The 20,728-nt window shown below is 46.4% G+C and overlaps 1 protein-coding gene across 2 annotated transcripts in view; it reads right to left on the bottom strand.

The window, feature by feature from the left end:
* Igf2bp2 (insulin-like growth factor 2 mRNA binding protein 2) overlaps positions 1-20,728 on the bottom strand; it is a 99,986-nt gene that overhangs the window by 17,170 nt on the left and 62,088 nt on the right. For both annotated transcript variants that reach the window (NM_001270598.1, NM_001270599.1), the window contains exons 3-10: positions 13,371-13,419; positions 11,831-11,882; positions 8,287-8,350; positions 6,190-6,441; positions 4,546-4,680; positions 3,822-3,944; positions 3,111-3,246; positions 843-971 (exon numbers count right to left, since the gene is read on the bottom strand). In NM_001270598.1, coding sequence (NP_001257527.1) covers positions 843-971; positions 3,111-3,246; positions 3,822-3,944; positions 4,546-4,680; positions 6,190-6,441; positions 8,287-8,350; positions 11,831-11,882; positions 13,371-13,419 — 940 coding nt within the window. The remainder of the gene's footprint in view (positions 1-842; positions 972-3,110; positions 3,247-3,821; positions 3,945-4,545; positions 4,681-6,189; positions 6,442-8,286; positions 8,351-11,830; positions 11,883-13,370; positions 13,420-20,728) is intronic.

Here is a 20,728-nt window from a genome sequence, read left to right as displayed (position 1 = left end):
CTTTTGCCATGACCCCTCCCCCCATCACAGATGCACATACAGACCAGTGGCAGCGCTATCCTTCAGTTTAAGGGTGTTAAGTACAGTATGCTGCACTCTCGAACACCCCACAAGAGCTTCTGGGAGCAAGGCAGGATGGGTCGTGTCTGGGATGTGGTGACAACTCATGTCTGTTTTGAGGGTGAGCACAGGGCGCCCCACAGAGCCACCAGCAATGTCTACAGCAAACAGCACCAATCGGCAAAGAGCTCACTCACTCACTCGCTCACTCCCCCATCTACCCACAAAATAAGTCCTCGTGTTTAGAGAGGAATACATTGGGGGGAAGGTAGCTGTCACGTGGTCAGTGTCTTCAGCCTCCGTTTGGTAATGTATTAATCTTGAATGATGTTTGTGAGTAAGACTGAAAACATACCACCCGCATTCTGCTGAGAAGACTCGAACATCAGGGAGGGTACTGCTCGGACACAGACACTGTGGTGTCCTGTTTCTAAAATCTTCCTTTCAATAAAGTGTATTTGAGTATCTACTCAGGACTAATTTGCATTAAATGACCAAGGCTCATCGGAGTTGCTTGAACTAACAACTCTTGTTTTCATGCAATGTGCCCCAAGTTAAAGAATCAGTGAAGCAGGTCCTTCCTCTGTGGCTGACACCACGTTTGAGAGCCCACGTTCGGAGCTCGGTTCCATGTTTTTCCTGCAGGAAAAGCTCCTATCCAAGTCATAATCGCTCATTAGGACAGGCTGCAAACAAAAGCGTTGCCTTCCTCATCACAGGGGAGTAGCTGTGCTGCCTGAGGGGTGCCAGCACAGTGGCTCTCGGGACACCGGGTTACTTACAGCAAATGGGTGATAGGGGGGACTCGGGGGAGCTCCACGGGGCCCTGCTGGTGGAGGAAGCACAGACAGTCCTGTCGAAAAGATGCCGAGTGCACTGAGGTTCAGCCCTGGGATCAGATTGGCTTGTTGCTGGGAACAGAAGAGAAGAAAAAAAAGATGGGGGAGAGAAGCCACAGCGAGCCTCCATCTCCTGTCTGCAGTCGGCTCCAGCCAGGTACATGGACTTCCTCGCCCCGTACTGAGAGCGGAAAACGAATCTCAACCTGGCTGCTGCATCTCTTCAAAGTTTCCTTGCCAACAACACTGGGTATAGCTACATCTTACCGTGGCTAACAACGTCGTCACCAGCCCTGGTAAGCCCTGACCCCCACCCCACTAATCCTCCCTGAATACCCTGTGCCCTCTCAACTCCGAACTCTTGTGCCCCGCCGCTGCTCCTCCTTCCCCTATCTCGGCCGGTCCTACACGCCCAACACACACACATTCTAACCCTCCCGTGTCCTCAAAGGTACAAGGTGGGGTCACAAGGCTCAGAGCCTCACCCCCGCCTCACTCCCTTGAGATGGATGGCTGTTTAGAGTTGTATTCAGTGTCTGCTCAATAAATATTTGTTGAATGAAAGAGAACACCAGTCTTTTCTAATTACCCAAGGATGAGTCAGAGTCTGAGCTAGCACTGGCTCACAAGGCAAGCCTCATCGTGACTGGAGGGTGGCTCCTTTGGCATTTAGCTTCAGCTGCAAGAACATGTTACTTCACATCTCAACCTAGGATGCTCACCAGGGCTGGAGGCAGGGAAATGTTCCTATGCTGGCCCGGGCCCAGCCTGCCCCAATCCTTGGCTTCATGAAATGAAGCAATTGTCTAAGATTTTTCTGCCTTGTTTCTCTGTGGGTAAAGTCACCCTGGAAAGTGCCCCTTTATGTAAGCATTCGGAATGGCCAACTTGGATCCTTCCCCTTGTGCTGTATGTTAGGACCTGGCGACTTTGTGATTTCCCTCACGGAGCATGGATTTGGCATGGATATCTAGTGCCACGTTCGGATACGGTGATGTGAAGCACTCACACCTCTTCTGAACATCCAGATTCCACGGAAAGAGATGTTCAGCAAAGTCCACAGGAATGAGACGGCTAGAGGGTATCCGCACAGAAGGACCTCCTCTCTCTCCCTCCTCCCACTTCCTGTCCTACAATTACTGAGCGGTATGGGGTGATCAGGTGGGGCTGTACTAGGTCTCTCCATTAATATTCACTTCTCTGAAGTGTGGGGACGAAGAGTCAAGCAAGGGGCAATGAGTTGGTATTGGCTGACCCTTTCCATTCTCAGAAGGTTATAGTGAAAAAAGAACGATTTTCACTCTTCCAAGCTGAGCTTGGCTGGTGGGTAAATATCTTAGACAATTATAAATAAAGTGAGAATAATGGGAAGAATGTCGTCTTATACCAGTGACGCAGAACATTCAAGTAGGTGACGGCATTTACTAAGGGAGCTAAGAGTGCCAACCAGCGAGCAAGAGATGCCAGTCAGAAGCGAGCGCCTTCTTTTCTCCCACAGGCCAGCCTGAAATGCTTGCTCCACACAGCCCTCAGCTCTACCCCACAAGCAGCCCAGGCTAGACAAGGCCTCTGTGCCCTGGGTGGCATGTTTTTGACTCTATATAGTGAACTCTAGGCCTTATGCAGGCTGCATACATAGTACCTCAGGAGAGTACCTCCAGAGCTCAGTAGATATAAACAAACAAACAGAATAGAAACAGGGTCTCACTATGTTGCCCCGGTCTGGACCTGCTTCTGTCCTTCAAGTTCTGAGATTAAAGCTATGTGCCACTAGGCCTGGCTAAACTACATACTTGAGCTTTTAAAGAGAGAGAAGACACGACAACATTATTCAAGTTTAGAGACTAGGGGAATCCCACTTTCCTGGCCCTGTTATTTTTATTCTCATATCCAGCACCCAGTCCTGTTTGCCTACACGCTTGGCACACATATGTGTAGCCCAGCTCTGACAGCTTCCTTTTCTAATACAGTGGTCATGGGCATCACTCCACGTCATGGTCTGGATGGTAGGATTTCATTGGCTCACACGGGCTTGTGTCTACCACAGTTTTACTGACTGTTTTCTTGTTTTGATGCCTTTATCCTAAGAGGCCAGAAGCTCTTCACTTCTCCCAAGGTGCTTCCCCATCATCGAGGACAGCTCTCCTTCCAGAGCTTGTGACTGTCTCAGCTGCAGGAAAACTAGCAGAGACAGAAGCACCAGGCACTTACATTAACGGCCAGCATGTCGTTTTCAAAGGCCTCGCGTAGCTTCTTCATAATCTCCATCTCAGCACTGGCACAGGCTTCAATGGTACCTTTCACCGTGATGGTTCTCTCGGGGTTATATATGCTCAAATCCTGCAAGCTAGCCGACGGGGAAGAGATGAGAAAACTAAAATTCCAGACCACAGACACATCCTGGTCAAGATAGAGACTGGATTTCTCCTAACAGCACAGGATCTCAGCTATCTAATCGGAAGTCCTACTAGTGACATCGACGGCATACATGTAATATATGGGAGGGAAGGGGGTTCTGTGGCTTGAACCTAGGGACTCACTAGGAAAAGCCTTCTGCCTCTGAGCTGTATCCCCAGCCCCAGGTCTTACTTTGTATTTTGAGAGAAGTCTCACTAAGTCTCTCTTTTAGTTCACTGTGTTAATTAACTTCAGCTTTTGGTTCAGCTGTCTCTTCCCTCGAGAGCCTAGATTACAGAGCTGACTAATTTTCATTTCAAAGATTCCATGGTGCTGGGGATGGAGCCTGGGGCCTCCCTTGTGCTGGTGAGTGCTTTGGTGGCTATGTGGTCACATGTGTCTGCTTCCCATGATGCTCAGGGTGATCATGGCATGGCTGAGTGTATTCCCCTCTGAAGAAAGGCAGGAGATAGGAAACCTAGGACCTCTCTCTCCTGCACACAATCAGTCTGAAGGGAAGCTTACGATGAGATAGTTATCTTGGTCCCTGTCTCGTGTTCAATTTTCTTCAGGTTTCTGCCTTCTTTGCCAATCAGTCTTCCGACGAAGCCGTTGTGGGCCAAGATTTTCAAAGGAACCTCTTCTGCCCTGGAAAAAAAAAAAAAACAGAGAGGACCCAGCACTTAGGACAGCTGCTGTCTGAGCTCCCAACGATCATCACACTCGCTTTTTATGAATGGAAACCTATTTTTTTTGGAGTTCTTTCCCAACCTCAGCTTATGAGTTCTGGCTAAAATGAGCTACATGGTGGTAGTAACTGGGCTTCCATTCTGTAGTCACTAAATGGCAGGGGGGGTCCATGTGTCAAGCCGGCCAGAAGTAAATGAAAAAACAATCCCATATAATCTAGCAATCCCTACTTCTGGGTATATATATCAAAAAATAAAAATCTTGAGATTATATATATTCATATATATATGTGTGTGTGTGTGTATGTGTGTGTATGTATATAATACATATTATATGCACATATATACAATACATATATGTATGATATATTACATATATATTAATATCTTTATCTACCTCTCTATACATCTATATTCATTCTTTCACTTTTGTCCCTCTACAGAATTCTGGGTAACACAAACATGATCCCTCTGCCTTCATGGAGTAACACGCTTAGCTCTTTTAAACCCGTCTCTCAACCTGACAGCGCCCGAGTGGCCTGGGCGTTGTACAGACTTACAGTTTGGTCTCATCAGCCTCTTTCTGCATAATCTCAAGAATCATGCGGCAGGCTTCAGATGTCCCTTCTGGGGTGGCGTGGATTGTGACAGGCTTCTCGGCAGCCCCAGAGTTCTCCTTCCTGTGGATGTCTACCCTATAGGAGAAGAATCGGGAGCCATGACAGCAGTATCGATCGTGCTCCTTCTAACAGGAGCACTGCAGGACTAAGGCACCATGAGCCAGATTGGTCAAGGAGGTATTTTTTGGTAGCCTTTCAAATGCCTGTAGAAAGTGGAGGGGTAAAGAGAGAAGGGGGCCACACAATGGAACAGTGCAGGCCTCTGCACTGATCACAGCCTTTAAAAGCCATATGCGAACCCAAACTCCAGCACCCAATTCAAGCGTGCTTTACAAATCTGAGCAACCCTCTCTCTGTAAGCGTTTGGTTTCCTTCCTATCGTGGTCTGCCGTCTTCCAGGCTAATGGGCTAAAAGTCTGATGACTTCCTCAGGCCTCTCTGGGTCCCGCTTGCTTTGAACTTTCAGACTCACAGGACAGATCGAAGCTCCTTCTACTTCGACCGTTAGAAGGGATCCGCCCTCCAGGCCACGACTCAAACTGGCACGTATTTTGAGAACTAATTTCACTTCACTGAAACTTGTTGGCTTTTTAAAACCACCATACACAACTTCTGGAATCAGAACAGTGATAAATAAAAATGACTTTACAGTGGTGGCAACTTGGGGCAGGAGGAGCTGGGTTTTAGCATGGAGGGAACATCAGGATCACAGCTTACTTCAGCGTTCCTCCGAGGAGTCTGCACACTGGGTCTTACCGACGCCAGCGCCTGCAGCTGGAGGGAACCCTCTCAGGTTACAGGGTGCTCACTCCATGACTGGAGTAAGGCGCACCAGCTCAGCTGGATATCTATTTGCTGGTCCTGACGCCTTGCAGTAGGCGCTCATTCGATCTGCCCAGTGGTTTGCATTCTCACAGTAACCCTGGTAAAACATTGTGGCTTCCTTTTTCCCAGAAGCAACTGATACTCAAAGAGGTGAAATATTTTATGAAAGCCTGAGCATGAGTCGCTGTTCTCAAGACCTGTGTATTTTCCTCACAGTGTGCTATGCCCTTACAAACATATAAAAATCAACAACTGTATAAATCATTTTGCTCACTGACTGCTACCTCCTGTTCAGTCTCCTTAAACAGAACACACACAGAATCAGACACAAAGCCAGATACTCTCTTGCTTGATGGAGCGGTAACCCACAGCTTCTATGAGACAACTCAGATGGCCATACCAAGGCTGACTTGGCAAGAGGAAAAAAACCCAGACTGGAGCGTCCTATGACCCCACAGAGTACATCTCAGCTGCTGTGAAACTAGGTGTGTTTGCAGAATGTTAGCATAAAGGACCATCTTTCCTGGAGGTCCTCTGCTCTCTTCATAAGCTTAGCCCTTCGGGGATGATGGTTATGTCATTAGCATGAACGCCCCTCACAGCCCCCAGCCTGAGGTGAGTCTGTTAGTAGTCCACTGACAGAAGCACAGTTCCGTGGGGCACAGCCTCCCACTACAGCAACAGAGGACTCGAGCATGGCTTAGACGGGATGCAGACGACCCCTCAGAAGGAAGCGGAGGAAGCTCTGGAGGCACGTACCGGGACTGGGTCTGTTTAGTGATGTTCTTTATGGTCAAGCCCTCCTTTCCGATGATGGCACCAACAAACTGGGTGGGGACCAGGATCCTCAGCGGGAAGTCAATCTGTCTGGCCTGAGAAGAGCTCCCGGGGCCATGGCCTTGTTCCCGGGCTCGATGAGGGGGTGAAGGGGAGCTCAATTCTTCGTCGGGGATGTAGGAAATCTTGAAGGAGTAGTCCTCGAACTGATGCCCACTTAACTTCTCAATAGCTCTGAAATACAGCAGGGGAGAAAGGCCTATCAGAGGGTAGAGGGAAGACTCTCTAGAAGGCCGACCCATCTTGCTCACAGACATTCTGTGGTGCCCGTGCCAAGCATTAGGGCTACAGAGGTGAGCGAGACCAACACCACCTCTGCCCCTGGAGTCTCAGGTAACAGAACAACAAGCTCTTGCAGTGTTTAGACCCGGGTGACATAGATATGGTTCTGCACCTTGCTTTTTCCTTTCCCCCTCACCAAAAACTGTAGATAAGAGTCCAAAATAATTGCTTTTTTTAAGTCGTAGCACATCTTCATGATTATTTTAGCCATATCACGAAATTTAAATACATTCGAGACATTCAGAAACACCTAAGCACGGATTAAGGAACATATTTATTTGATATCTTCCCTATCTTTATTATGTACCATTTAACTAAAATCTATTATTTCAAATCCTTAAAATCCAGCTAACACTATAAACATTTTACATTATCAACCATTTTGATATAATTCACCGCCCACTCCGCTTGACACAACTTTAAAATGAGATCAGCCCTCTCTGGGTTCATGTTAACTTTTACTATCGCGCTTCCCTTTGTAAATTATGCCCGACTGTCAAAAATCACACGTGTTGTCACGGATACATCGGAAGTTATAGCTCCTCCTCTGGGGCAAATACCCAGAGACCAGAAGGCCCAGGGTCCATCCGGCAATGTTTCGGTATCTACCACGCTATAGAAATTAGAGCATATTTATACCTTAACCCTCAAGGTTACAGATTATCTAAAAATAACTATTATAAACAACACTTCATTAAAGTATTTAAAAAGTATACTTCACATGTTTCTGTGGCAATCCTACTAGGGTAATGAGAGGGTTTGCAAATTCATTGTAAAACAGAACCTTTAGAATTCAATGAAGGTGAGGGAGTACTGTGCAGACACCACCCAGGGGGCACTGGGCTATGGCTGCGTTAGCCAGTGACGGCACAGGCTGCCAAGCGTCACAGCAGACGTGCCCACACTTTCAACAAGGCCGTTGGCGTGAGAATGGGTAAACTATGTGTTCACAAGGGCAGTGGGCTTATTACCTCAGGAATGCTGTGGCTATGCCACAAGCCATGAAGAACGCCCATCTGTCAGATTTCTAAGTTACACTACCAATGAGGCACTTCACGGACCTCCTACCAGGAGAGCCTTCTTAGCTAGGCATGGTGTCCATGGCTACAATCTCCCCACCCCCCAAAAAAAAGGCCCCAAAAAGAAACTTTTTTGCTATTGCTTAAAAAACTTAATCCCAATCTATTAATAGTAAACTCAAAATCATTATTGGAGCATCAAACTCATGAATGAGAGTAGGGAGTTCAAGCCAGGCACCTGGGTGGAACACACTCCCAGATAACCAAGCCCACCGTTGTCACGGGGGTGGGCCCTCGTTTTAATATCACACATAGGAAAACTGATGTTTTAATCTCCATCCACTGAGTGTGGAGGGAAAACCGTGCACACTCCTCGTGGAGAACAGAGCACTCTCCAGGTAAAGGGGGCCCCATAATGTTTGTCAAAGGTGCAGCAGCTTCCTGACATGGTTCCTGTCTTTGCTGATGCCAAGGCTCAACCCTGATCAAGACAGTTTCTGCAACAATCACCAACAGCCTGGTATTCTCCCCAGGGTTGTACTGACCGACACACCAAAAGCAGCAAGAACCCCTCGGAATTAATCGTACTTGCAAGTCCGAGAGGACTCGGACTGGCTGGTACCCGTCTGCTCTGCAAAGGTTTCCCGGTGCAGCATTCAAAGGGCACCAAAGAGAAACCCACAAACACCTGCAAGGAGGGAAGACCAAGCACACTTACACCTTTGCCTCTTCCCTTGTCATATAGGTGACGTTGACAACGGCTGTTTCTGTGTCCGTGTTGACTAGGGAAAAAAAGTAAAAACTGTGTCATCATTTAAAAATAGCTCTCGTCCTCGGGGCCAAGGAAAGGCCGGAACTTCAGAGGGAAATGCAAGAAACACCACATCATCCTAACTGGTTATGTGCACCCCTGTGTCTCTTAATGTGCATTTGTAGGATTTGTAAACCAGACGCATGGACTACTACTCTGCAATCAGCCGCAGATGTAAATGCTGCCCTCTACATCACTAAGTACCTCTCTAAGTACTTCTGAGTAAGCATGTGCACACGGATTACCTCTGTGTATTATGTATTTTTTTCACCTAATATTCATAGAACTGCAGAAGTAATCAGGGCACAGGCTGCTTTGTCATTAGCCCCTTGGGAATATGCTGTGCCCATCGTGTCTGTCATCCTAAGTGCTGCCGAGTCACCTCCGGTATAAACACTATCTGATCTTGTATTCTTCTTAGTTTACTGCTTTAGACTAAAACTACAGAGGAAAAACGGGTGAAGAACATGACACCATGAAAGTAAGTGAAGAAAAAAAAGTCACGATTCCTTGTGTTTCGTGTTCAAAGTCTTCTTCTAGACCTATTTATTATTAATTTTAATTGTTAACTCCAAACACACGGACTGTTTCCTATATTCGGCTTCTCTAGAGCTACGGAGAAGGCTATGTGTCTGTGTATTGTAATATATGCACACACATATGTATATGCGTATTATATATGTATATCATATATACATGATAAGGAAAATCACATCTAGTAAAATGTATCTGTGGCATGTGATATGTATCTATATTCTTCCATCTAACCATCATCTATCCACTGAGACAGGATAGCAAGGCTGGGATACACAGCTAGGCCTTCTCTATAAACACCGCTCTCCCCCATTCATTTGAAGGGCTTGATTGACAAAGCCTGCTTTAACCCAAAACACCTAAATGAAAAATATGTTTTCACAAAACAAAAACAAAAACAAAAACAAAAACAAAAACAAAAACAAAACAAGAATGACAATCAGGTCCACCCTTCAAAATATGACATCAGGGGATTTAAAGTTAACAGTATTCAAGATAATTCCACAAAAATCACAATAAAGTTGACTTTCAGAGTAGCAATATTCAGGGCTGGAGAGAGGGGTCAGTGCTTAAGAACACTGGCTGCTTTTCTAGAGGATCTGGGTTCAATTCCCAGCACCCACGTGGCAGTTCACAACTATTTGTAACTCCAGTTCTGGGGGATTCAACATGTTCACACAGACATAGATGCAGGAAAAACACCAAAGCACACAAATTATTCATCCTTAATCTTTAGGAGTGAGTTCCCACTTGCTACCTCAATAAAGGTAAAGAAACGTGACTCGATTCTCAAATCAATTAATTGGGCAACCCCCAAATGTTAAAAACTCTGGGATAAAAACATTTTGTCCAGAAATTTCAAGGCAGCTACAGCCTTGGAGAGAGCTGGGGAGGGACGGACTGGAGGACAGGTAGGACATACAGTCATCACTAGTAACTGAGCAATGATCTACATACCACCACCAGCACCAATCCCAGCCCTGGCCTCTGCCCAGGAGCACTCTGGCTGCCCTCTAAAGATACCTATTCAGGGATGTCCGTGAGGTGCAAAACGGGGCCTTGTGGTACATAACTGTCCTCACTCGGTGTCAAACCAATCTCTGGGGTTGACTATCTGTAGCCTTCTAGACTGAAAGAGAAGGCTGTAGACTCAGACTCCCAGAAAAGGCATCGTCTAGGGATTCCGGATTCTTAATTTTGCCCTCGCTTTTTATTACTATTCTTTGGTCAGAGAAGTTTGTCTTCTGATAACAAGCTGAGCTCCACTTAAGTCATTTACTTAGCTGCTCCTTAAATTCATGTTCCTAAGACTCCACTGGTTGGTTCTGCTGGGACAGAATCATCCACAAAGTGGGAGGCAAAAGAGCAGTTCAATATAGTTCGCTCTGTGGTTTGAAGTGTTAGAAGCTAGGCCGTCTCCAGGGCACAGGCAATGAGGGGTTGTGTGTTGTCCCAGCATTCTTGAACACATCCTCAGGTAGCACCACCCTGAACTGATTTCCAGGTTTTAGCTGCTAATTCATCTCCACCTCTTCAAACTGGGGTTTCAGGCATGCGCCACCACATCCAGACCAGCTACGGATGTTGTTTTTTTAAATTGTTTTCAAGTTTGTACCTGTAAAGCCATCTTGCCCACTCTCTCCACTAGAATGTCTTCCATTCAATAAGTGAAAACTTTTTAGAAAACATGTTTCCTTCCGAGTGCTTTCCTTTCAACTCTGAGCATGTGCAGGCAGCATTAAGAAAGAATAATGTTCTTAACAATCGGAGGGGAGAGAACACCCAAATAATTGGGGCTTCAAAGCAAGTATGTTAACTGCCCAGACAGACTGGACCATTGGTGAGACACTGGATTGTGTATGATCTTTTCCTGAGCACTTTATAATCCCTTACACTTGTCTACAAAATGTTTGCATTGAATGATGCAAACCATTCGATGAAGGGGAGAAATTCCCCTTCAGAAAGGGGAGAAACTCTAGTCATTTTATACAAGTGGAAACTGAGTCAGTGAGCTTTGGTGGGTAAAGCTGAGCTCACAGGATCACGGACTTGAAGAGGTGATCAAGACCAGTGTAAAAATCATCTTTACCATACTTTGCTGTTTTCATCGTTAGGATCTTAAGATCCACCTCTCTAGGATGCCTAGAGAGGTGCACAAGGCAGCAGCTCCAGGAGCTTCCTGGTCCCCCTTAAAACATCAGTGGTTCCAGGCTTTACCAGAAAAGGAAGTATTTCCGGGCATTTGCAACGCTGTTCCTATGAAGGTAGGTCTCAGATCTGCGTGCACACGAAACCACTCAGATTCTTCGTTCACGAGGAACGAGCCACTCCCCCACCCTGAGTTTCCAGAGGTATGTGGCGAACCCTACGAACCTGCATTTTTGTAAGTGCCCCCAGGAATCTCAGTGTGGAAATCGTACCTCACAGTAAACAGATGTTAGGTTGTAGTCTCACCTCCTAGTGAGCTGCAGCTAGTTAAGGGGCAGCAGTGTAAACTCACCCATTCTCAGACACAGTAAGTTTGCCCCAGTCCCACTGTGTCTGTCCAGCACTAAAGTTCTCTGCGGGTTTAATAAGCCTGAATGCTAGGCATGGTGGCCATGGCTTTAAGCCCAGCATTTGGAGTCAAGAGGGAGATGGGTGTCTGAGAGCTGGAGACCAGTCTAGTCTATATAGAGTTCAGGTCAACCGGGGCTACACAGAGAGACCCTGAAATAATATTCCTTGAATAACTACACTATTCAGATTTCAGAGCCGGACAGCTGCCTCTGACAGGCAGGTGGACAAGTACACTAGAGGAAGCCCACTCCAGGGGTGCTGGGACTTAGTACTGCTCCCATGACCCCAACCTGTAAGAAACGGCAGACGAGGTTCAGGAGGCTAATCTCACTCGGGGCTTAACTTCTTCACTTCTTACCTTGCTCCACGTTCTCTACCGTCCCATACTCAGCCAACAGGCCATCCAACACCTGTAAAGAAACAGGAAGAAAAGGTCACTAAAATGACATCATTTCCCCTGCAAGTAAAACACGCTAATACAAGGGCTCAGGAGTAAAGTAATTAATTAAGCAGGCACCTCGGGGCCTCCATGAAAAATGAACTCAATGAATCTGAGGACTCGGGGCACTTTTTTCCCTTTTCTTTCTTTCTTTCTTTCTTTCTTTCTTTCTTTCTTTCTTTCTTTCTTTCTTTCTTTCTTTCCTGACTGGTCCCTGACTGTCTATTCACTAAGGTGACAGCCTTGGTAAGTGATCAGTCATAGTCCTATGCCAGCCAGACGAAGGACAGAGCTCCTACTGCCTTAGGGGTTAACAATGGTCCCTTTGGCTTTCCTCTAGGGATGATCTTATGTTTCCAAGTAACAGACTGTGTATGCTTCAGATTTGCCAAAGTAAAAAAAAAAAAATGTTCTTGAGGATGGAGAGATGGGGGCAAGGAGTACACACTGCTCTGGCAGAGGTCACGACCTATAACTGGAGTTCTTTTGGCCTCCTGCACAAATGCAGTGTACGGTGACCCACACTGGGACACATAAAAAGTAATAAATCTTTCAAAAAGGTTTGTTCTTTTTAAGATTTATTTTTGAGACAAGGTTTGGCTGGCTGTCAGTAGCTCTGGCTGCCCTGGAAATCCCTATGTAAACCAGGCTAGCCTTAGACTCAAGAGATCTGCCTGCCTCAGCCTCCTAAGTCTAGAATTAAAGTCATACAGCACTGTGCTTGGCTGTTTTGTATTTTAGAGTGGGTGCGTGTGTGTGTGCGTGCGTGTGTGTGTGCGTGTGTGTGTGTGTGTGTGTGTGTGTGTGTGTGTGTGTGTGTGTATACCTGTATGTACATGAGGACAGGTGCCTACAAAGGCCAGAAGTATTGGATTTGGAGTTATAGGTAATTTTAAGCCACCTACTATGACTGGAAATTGAACTCCAGTAAGAACTCCAAAAAGATAGCTTAGACTCTTGACCACTGAGCCAGCTCTCCGGCTTGGACCTTCTCCCTCCCTCCCTCCCTCCCTCCCTCCCTCCCTCCCTCCCTCCCTCCCTCCCTCCCATCCTTCCTTCCCTCCCTTAAGGTTGCCTTGGTTTCCCGTGGGCCAGGTCAGTTTGTTCTTAACAGTGAGGCCACTCCTTAAATTCAACTGTATTTTATATCAAGATTGCAATCTCAGAACTTTTAGTGCTCTGAAAATATAAAATAGCAACTAACTCAAAACAAAACAAAAGACTATATTCCAACAACGAATTTTGTTTCCACAGGCTTCCTGGTGCCAATTAGAAAGGGAAAAGATAAAAATCCGCTCATCAAACCCTGTGGTAACATGTTGTTTCCTGGATGGTGGTTGGTACTTGGTGGCTGGGTACCTGAGGAGCCGACTGTGAGGGGTCAGAGAGGGAAGTCTGAGGCCTTTAATTCCTAAAGCACAAGGAAGCAGGATCGAGGAGGCCTGTGTGCCCGACTTACCTCCCACTGCAGGTGAGGCGGGATGTTTCGAATCTGGATTTTTCTGCTCCTGTAAAGACAAGACCAGTCTAGAACTTTTCCTCCACATACTCAAACTTCAGCAAATAACAAAATCAGATGTAAGTTCCCTGTCCAACTGTATCCACCAAACCATACACAGATATTTCTACGGGAAATCGTAGGTCCCGTGTATCCCCCAAGCCATACAGAGCCCATTCCGACTGTAAATAGCAGGCACCATGCTTTAAGCTTTCCAATTATCTTGGGCGGGAAAAAAAAATCCTGAAATAGTCACAAGTTAAAGTACAACTTAAATACAGCCTCGCGGTTCCAATTTCCTACCAAGGCAGTCTAAAGTTAAACCATCATATATTGTTTCTAAAGTCATTTTCTCAAAATATATAAGCTGGCAACTGGTCCTATCCTTAGGCTCAAGCACACAACTGGTAAAAATCACAAATGCTATGGGTTTAAACAGAACCAGATTTTGTTTTAATTTTCATTTAAAATTTTATTTCTGGAAGGTGATTTTTCATAATTGAATATTAAAACATCATAAAAAAAAATCTTGGACCTCCCAATCCCAGCAGAAATCAACACTTGTTTCAGGGTATCCTCCGGTTCTATGTAAATGAAAGCGTACATCTCTTACAAATGCACCGGCAGGCTGTCCACGCTGCCTGCCCCTCTATGCTGCCTGCCCCTCTACGCTGCCTGCCCCTCCATGCTTCCGTACTCGCCACACACCGACAATCTTCCCATCTCAGACAGGAAGCTTCCTCTGCACTTACCCTGCCCAGCCAGTTTCCTTGGCACAGCCATCTGGGCCTTTCACTACGCTTCATTCTTTAGATGCTCTAACTAGGACGGCCTGCTAGTTTGATGGCTCTAAGTGATTTGGGTATCTTCTGTCTTTTAATGTAATCATTAAAGTTACATAGAGGAAAAAAAAAAAACAAGTCTGGCATGGTGATCCAGGTTTCTTACACTAACACTCATGAGGCAGAAGGGGTTCAAGGCCAGCCTGGGAAGCAAGCAAGCATGGTCCTTCTATTTCTACCTTCTGAGAGGATGCTAAACCCTGAGAAGAAGGTCCGTCGGTGTGCAGAGGTGCACACATTTGGGGGAATGCTGGAGAAGAGATGTGTTCACAGTGGACCCCCATTCCTTTCTTTCTTGTGCCAGATTATCAAATAATACAACCCCCTCCATGGCTTCAACCCAGGCAGGGCCTCAGAAAAAATGCTGTAATTTTAAGCAGTGAGTGGAGGAGAAATACAGAAGAACAGAATAGGAAAACCAGTAAGGTGTAGGTCACACGCAGCTTCTGGAAGTTCTGTTCCCTCAGACAACAGTAGCCTTGAGCCTCTGCACATGGATGAGACTTACTTCTTCCCAGGGCTTAACATGGTCTCAGAAGTTAGGTCATTTGCTGGCTGGGAGCTCATCAAGGCCACTAGGTAAACCAGGTTGGCTAGGGTGAGATCGCATGTGTGAACTGCTAGTTAATGTATGAAGGATGTTCGAGAGACAGTCTCTCTGTGTAGCCCTGGCTGTCCTGAAACACTCTTTGTAGACAAGGCTGGCCCCGAACTCACAGAGGTCCGCTTGGAGTGCTGGGATTGAAGGCCTGCACCACCAGGTCAAACCATTGTGTAATTTTTATAGTGTGAACATGCTTTGTTAACGACTAGGGTGGGCTAGGAAGTAGAACCCCATATGTCTGGCCTCTGCACTGGGAAGGCTGGACTCCCATTCTTCAGCCGTAGTTTTTGATAAAGACGCTATGGTGGCTACATAGGACTTCCCTACATAAGGTATTCATATTGCTGCCTTGTTCATACATAGCCAGAGATTGAAATCAGCCTAGATGTCTGTCTACAGATGAATGGATAGAGAAAATGTGGCAAAATATTACTCGGCTTTTAAACTGAAATCACAATAGTCACAGGTAAATGGATGGAGCTAGAAAAAGAAAAATCATCCTGAAGGAACTCTGACCCCAAAAGACAAATATTGTTAAGTATCTGCTTACATGTCAGCTGTTAAAGTCTTTGATAAGCGGGCTCCAATCAGTATAACCCCTCCTGTCATTTTTACCAACACTCAAGAGTTAATCTTCAGAGTAGAGTGGAACTCTCTGTAAGGAGGGGATGGGCTGCTTCAGCCAACACTCATGTGTCTTGTTCTACAAGCTGCAGGGTATCCGTTTATTTGGTAAAGCCTCTGTCCCCCTGAAGCAGCAGAGAACCTACAAAGGGTAGCCCACCCCTTCCCTATCCAAACTGAATGGATCTAAAAGAATGGTGCCCACCGCAACAGATGCTGCTTTCGCATGAAGGCTGCATTTCAGGTAAGTGGAAACCGGTTGTTCGCTGTCTGTTCACCACAGAGCCCTCCTGACCTACAACAGAGCCGTGCTGTGTGCCTCTCCGGTGAGGTGAGCCGGGTCAGAGCTCTACACGTGTGGCTTAGCGTTTGGCTCAAATGGGACACGCACTTCTCCGTTCCTTTAAACCCATGGATGTGGGCCTTGCTTTAAAAGCTAAACTTAGGACTTAGCGATGTGGTCGATTATAAGAGATGCTCCCCTTTTTGGTGTGATATTGTTGAGACGGGGTCCCACTACATGACCTTGAACTCACGATCGTCTGTCTCTTGAGGACAAGGATTACAGGTGTGCCACCATGCTCTCTATGGTGGTTTGAAAATACTTGGCCCAGGGAGTGGCACTGTTAGGAGGCGTGGCCTTGTTGAAGGAGGTGTGGCCTTTTGGAGGAGGTGTGGTCTTGATGGAAAAATGACACTATGGGCGTGGGCTTTGAGAGACTTTCCTCCTAGCTGCCTGGAAGTCAATCTCTCCTGTTGCCTTTGGAAAAAGATGTAGAACTCTTATCTCCTCCTACACCATGCCTGCCTGGATGTTGCCATGTTCCCACCTTGATGATACTGGACTGAACCTCTGAACCTGTAAGGCAGCCCCAGTTAAATGCTGTCCTTATAAGAGTTGCCTTAGTCACGGTGTCTGTTCGTAGTAAAACCCTAAGACACTCACCAAGAAAATACATCTTTGTCCCTTACAAAAACAAGAGAATGACTTCCCAGATTGGTTGGGTTTCTGCCTATTTTTAAAGCAAACAAATATCTTTGACCACAAGAATGGCAGCCATCACCCTCACTGCCACACGTCTAGAGAGAGGTTTACTGGCTGTCTCTGCCTTGGCTCCAGGAACTTTCTAAAGCAGAGGTATATACCAGGTACCCCATTTTCATTGATTGGGCTCTTGACAACCACTTCTAATCATTCCCTGTGTTTAAATTTTGGTGTTTTTTTTTTTTTAATTATGCAGCCCGTGTCGTCTCTTTGCCTTCTCTGATAATCTCTCTACCCTTGTTTCTGCAATGTGGGTTGTATCTGGGGCTGAGCCCTCCACTGGCCTCAACAAGTTGTGGTCCCCGGTCTTTTGCATTGACTTCTGTTTGCTGAGAGAAGAGGCTTCTCAGATTACAGCTCAGGGTCTTTGTGGTTAATTTGAATAAAAACAGTCCTCATAGCTCACAGGAAGTAACATTTTAGGAGGTGTGGCCTTATTGGAGGAAGTGTCACTGGGGGTGGACTTTGAGCTTTCAAATACTCAGCAGGTGCCCAGTGTTGCTGTCTCTTCCTGATGCCTGCCAATCCAGATGTAGACATCCTAGCTTCCTGTCCAGCACCATGTCTACCCGTGTGCTTTCATGCTTCCTTCCCTGACAATAATGGACTAAACCTCTGAAACTGTAAGCCAGCTCTAATTAAATGTTTTCCTTATTAAGAGTTGCCATGGTTACAGTGTCCGTTCGCACTAATAATAAAAACCATAACTAAGATAGTCTTCCTTTATTTTTTGAGACTCTGTAGCCCAGGGTGGCTTTGAACCTGCAGCAACCTCCTGCCTCACCTCTCAAGGGCTGGGATTAGAGGTTATGAGTCACCAAATTTTCTTTTCTGAACCTGCGATTTCCTTCTTCCCCATCCCTCTCCCTAATACAATACCACCTGCACACTGTCTTTCCCCACTCTACTGTGAAGAGACACCAAGACCATGGTAACTCTAGTAAAAGAAAGCATTTAATTGGGGCTGGCTTACAGTTTCAGAGGTTTAGTCCACTACTATTATGGCTGAAAACACGGTAGCACACAGGCAGACATGGTGCTGGGCAAGTAGTTTAGAGTTCTAGATCTTGATCCACGGTCAGCAGGGAAAGAGAGACAGACACTGGCTTGGGCTCTTGAAACCTCGAAGCCCTCCCCCAGTGACACGCTTCCTCCAACACGGCCACCCCTCCTAGTCCTAATCCTTTCCAATCGTGCCCCTCCCTGGTGACTAAGCGTCCAGATGTGTGAGCCTACCGGTCCCACCCACTCCTATTCCAACCACCACACACAGCTTTATTATGTTTGTGTGTATATGTTTACAGACATATGTGCATTTCCATGTGTGTGTGTGTAAAGGACACATGTTAAGAGGACAGCCTTGGTGTTCTTACATGGTATCCATCTTGTTTTTGAGACAGGGTTTCTCAATGGTCTAGGGCTCACCAAGCAGGCTAGATCGGCTGGCCAGCAGGCCTGTGGATCCAGCCACTTGTCTTTTTCTCCCCAGAGTGAGGATTGCTAACTCACAGCACCATTCCCAGCTTTTCCAGAGGGGTTCTGGGGATGAAACTCAGGTCCTGACGCTTGCACTATCCTGACTAGTGCTTCCCCCCAATTCCACACCTGTAGTTCAGGTTGCAGGCTGATCATCCCGCCTGCACCTTCACTCTGAGAGCAAGAGCGAAGGCGGCGGTGGGTCCTTCCCCCCTTGTGTTTTAACTGAAAGCAGAGTAGGACCCTCAGTTAGCAAAAGGTGCCCTTAATAAAACTACGGTTGCTTTCCCTGTGGCTTTAAAATGCAGGAGGACCAGTTCCACACCAGGACAAGGCAAGTCCAGTCCTGTGATGGCTGATTCTGCATCCTGTTCAATTGTACTCACAGCTCCTCTGTAGATCCCCTCATTGCAAACCACTGGAAAACAAAACACGTGTGACCCCAACTGGCACACGGATGTCTCAGGGTATTCTCTGTGAATGCCACTATTTCTGTACTCTATAGATTCCCAAAGGTGAAGAACGTTGCAGCTGGGTGAATTTCAGATGAAATAGATGTCAATTACAGACACCAAGAACTGAAAAAATATTACTTTCCTCATGACAGAATTTGTTAAAAGCTTTGACCACGCCGGGCTGGCCATTTCAGAAGAGAATGAGTTAACACGATTTGTGGGAGCCCAGCTCATTGCACCCCAGGTTCCATTTTAAATCTAGGCTCAGGGATCCCCAGGGAAACTGTAGACATATGGAGAAGCCAAGGAAGCCAAGAGCATCCTGTGGGATTCAATGAGAAATTCTACCTAATAGATCCCACTTGTTTCTATGGCAACTCTGAGATCCATCAGATGGCATGGGGGGAAATTGGAGCACTTTGGAAAACCTGCTGTCTGCACAACATGGCAGGTGTGTTAACCAACTGTAGGACTCAGGCAAAGCTCGCCTGCTCCAGTCACGTAGGCAGGTGCTGCGGATCTCACAAACTCAGCACAGTTCCTACTCCTTAGCTTCGAAGATTCTCTTTAAAACTTCTGTGATCATCTGACCGATTATAGGAGACAAGAACCCTGACAAGAGCCACGTCTCACTCTGAACCTACATCCATTATGGTTTGCCTTCCAACACGTACATGCCTACTACAGGGTGAGCAGGAGCAATCATACAACAGATGGATCATACGGTGAATGACTAAGATATTGCGGTGATCCCTCGCAGAGCGCTGTCCGTGGAACAACTGCGGTCACGAATGCAGCAAGCCCTCCTTACTCTGTAAACATGTACCCATAAAGCCATATGTCCCCAGTAGCTTACAACTTACATCTCCATATCGGACAGGACTCCTGAAAGCCATGGTATGGTCTATGGTAACAAAGCACTGTGGACTGGGTGGCCGGTATACAGTTGTGGGGCCGGCCTTCAGCCAGGGCCCTTTGCTGGGTCACCGTGTAGCAAAGAGTTGCAAGGGCATCACTCTGAACCACCACTCTGAGGACCAGGATTTCAGCATAGGACCTTGATGGAGGTGGGCACAACAAAAACTTTCAGACCAAAGCATTAAGATGACGAGGAGGAAGGGAAGATTGGGAGGTGGGGATGCCGGCACACGAAAATGCCAACACTCTTCCGAAACTTCAGATACAATTTCCTATAGATACCTCGCCCTGTCACTCTCCTCAACTCATACTTCACTATATAAAGAATAGCTCCAGCGTTCCCATCTCCTCTGTGGGCTGATACTCTCTCTCTCCACTGCTCCTTCAGGAGTGTAACAGGATGCAGAGGCATGGAGAAAAACAGCCATTCTTCTGCTGTTAGCAGGAAGGTTTCCCCAAACTACAAACTGCCATTTACACATCCCCGAGTTCTCACTACAGCCCAGCTGCTACAGACTCTGACTGAATCTGTGTGGTAAGGAACCTTCAATCTTTATAAACTCAGCTGCCTTTGGTATCCGTCATAGCAATGAAAAGGTAATATAGAACATGTTGGTTTTTTTAAATTCGCTTCTAGAGCTCACATTACACGATTTGAATACAGAGAAATCTACTGAGACTAGGGGCACAGCTCCTAGTCAGTCAGTAGACTGACTACCTGGTGTGATCAAGGCCTTGGGCTCAGTCTCCTAGCGCCAAGACAAGGGTAGGGATTTAAACTTACCTAAAACAAGCAAACAAACAAAAACAAAAATAAAAAAAAAAAACCACTAAACTTGTTTTCTCCAAATTTCAAATATATCTACTGCATTTAAACTGGGAAAAATTAATTAGGGGTAACTTCCTGGACAAAAGTGTGAGTTATAACGGATGCAGAGGATTTTGTCAAGGATGCTTTTCCCCCAGTGGCACTGAAGGAGGTGCAAGGTCCTCACGTCTTGCACCGATTCGCCAAGGCTGCTGCTCCCAGCAGGCAATGGGAGTAACATCATTTGTTGCTATGCCCTGAATTTCCTCTTTTGGAATAAAGAACTTGGTCTTTCAATTTATAAGAGCTCACAGTTCAAAGACTGGGGACTTTTAAAGTTGGACAGAACACAGTTTACATTACAACACAGTCATGAGCCTACAAGGGCAAGGGGTGGGAGATAATGGCTCAAGAGTATGTGTGTGGGTGTCAAGTTGACCGGGGTGGGTCTTGTGATGGTTAATGCTAATGGCCGACTTCACAGGACCTAGAGTAACCTGAGAAAGAGGATTCTGGTTAAGCCTGAGACATTGCACTGATTACATTA

The sequence above is a fragment of the Rattus norvegicus genome, chromosome 11, assembly GCF_036323735.1.
Source record: "Rattus norvegicus strain BN/NHsdMcwi chromosome 11, GRCr8, whole genome shotgun sequence".
In the NCBI taxonomy this organism is placed as follows: domain Eukaryota; kingdom Metazoa; phylum Chordata; class Mammalia; order Rodentia; family Muridae; genus Rattus; species Rattus norvegicus.
Note: the sequence above shows the minus strand (reverse complement) of the source record. Positions and strands in the feature narration are given on the sequence as shown.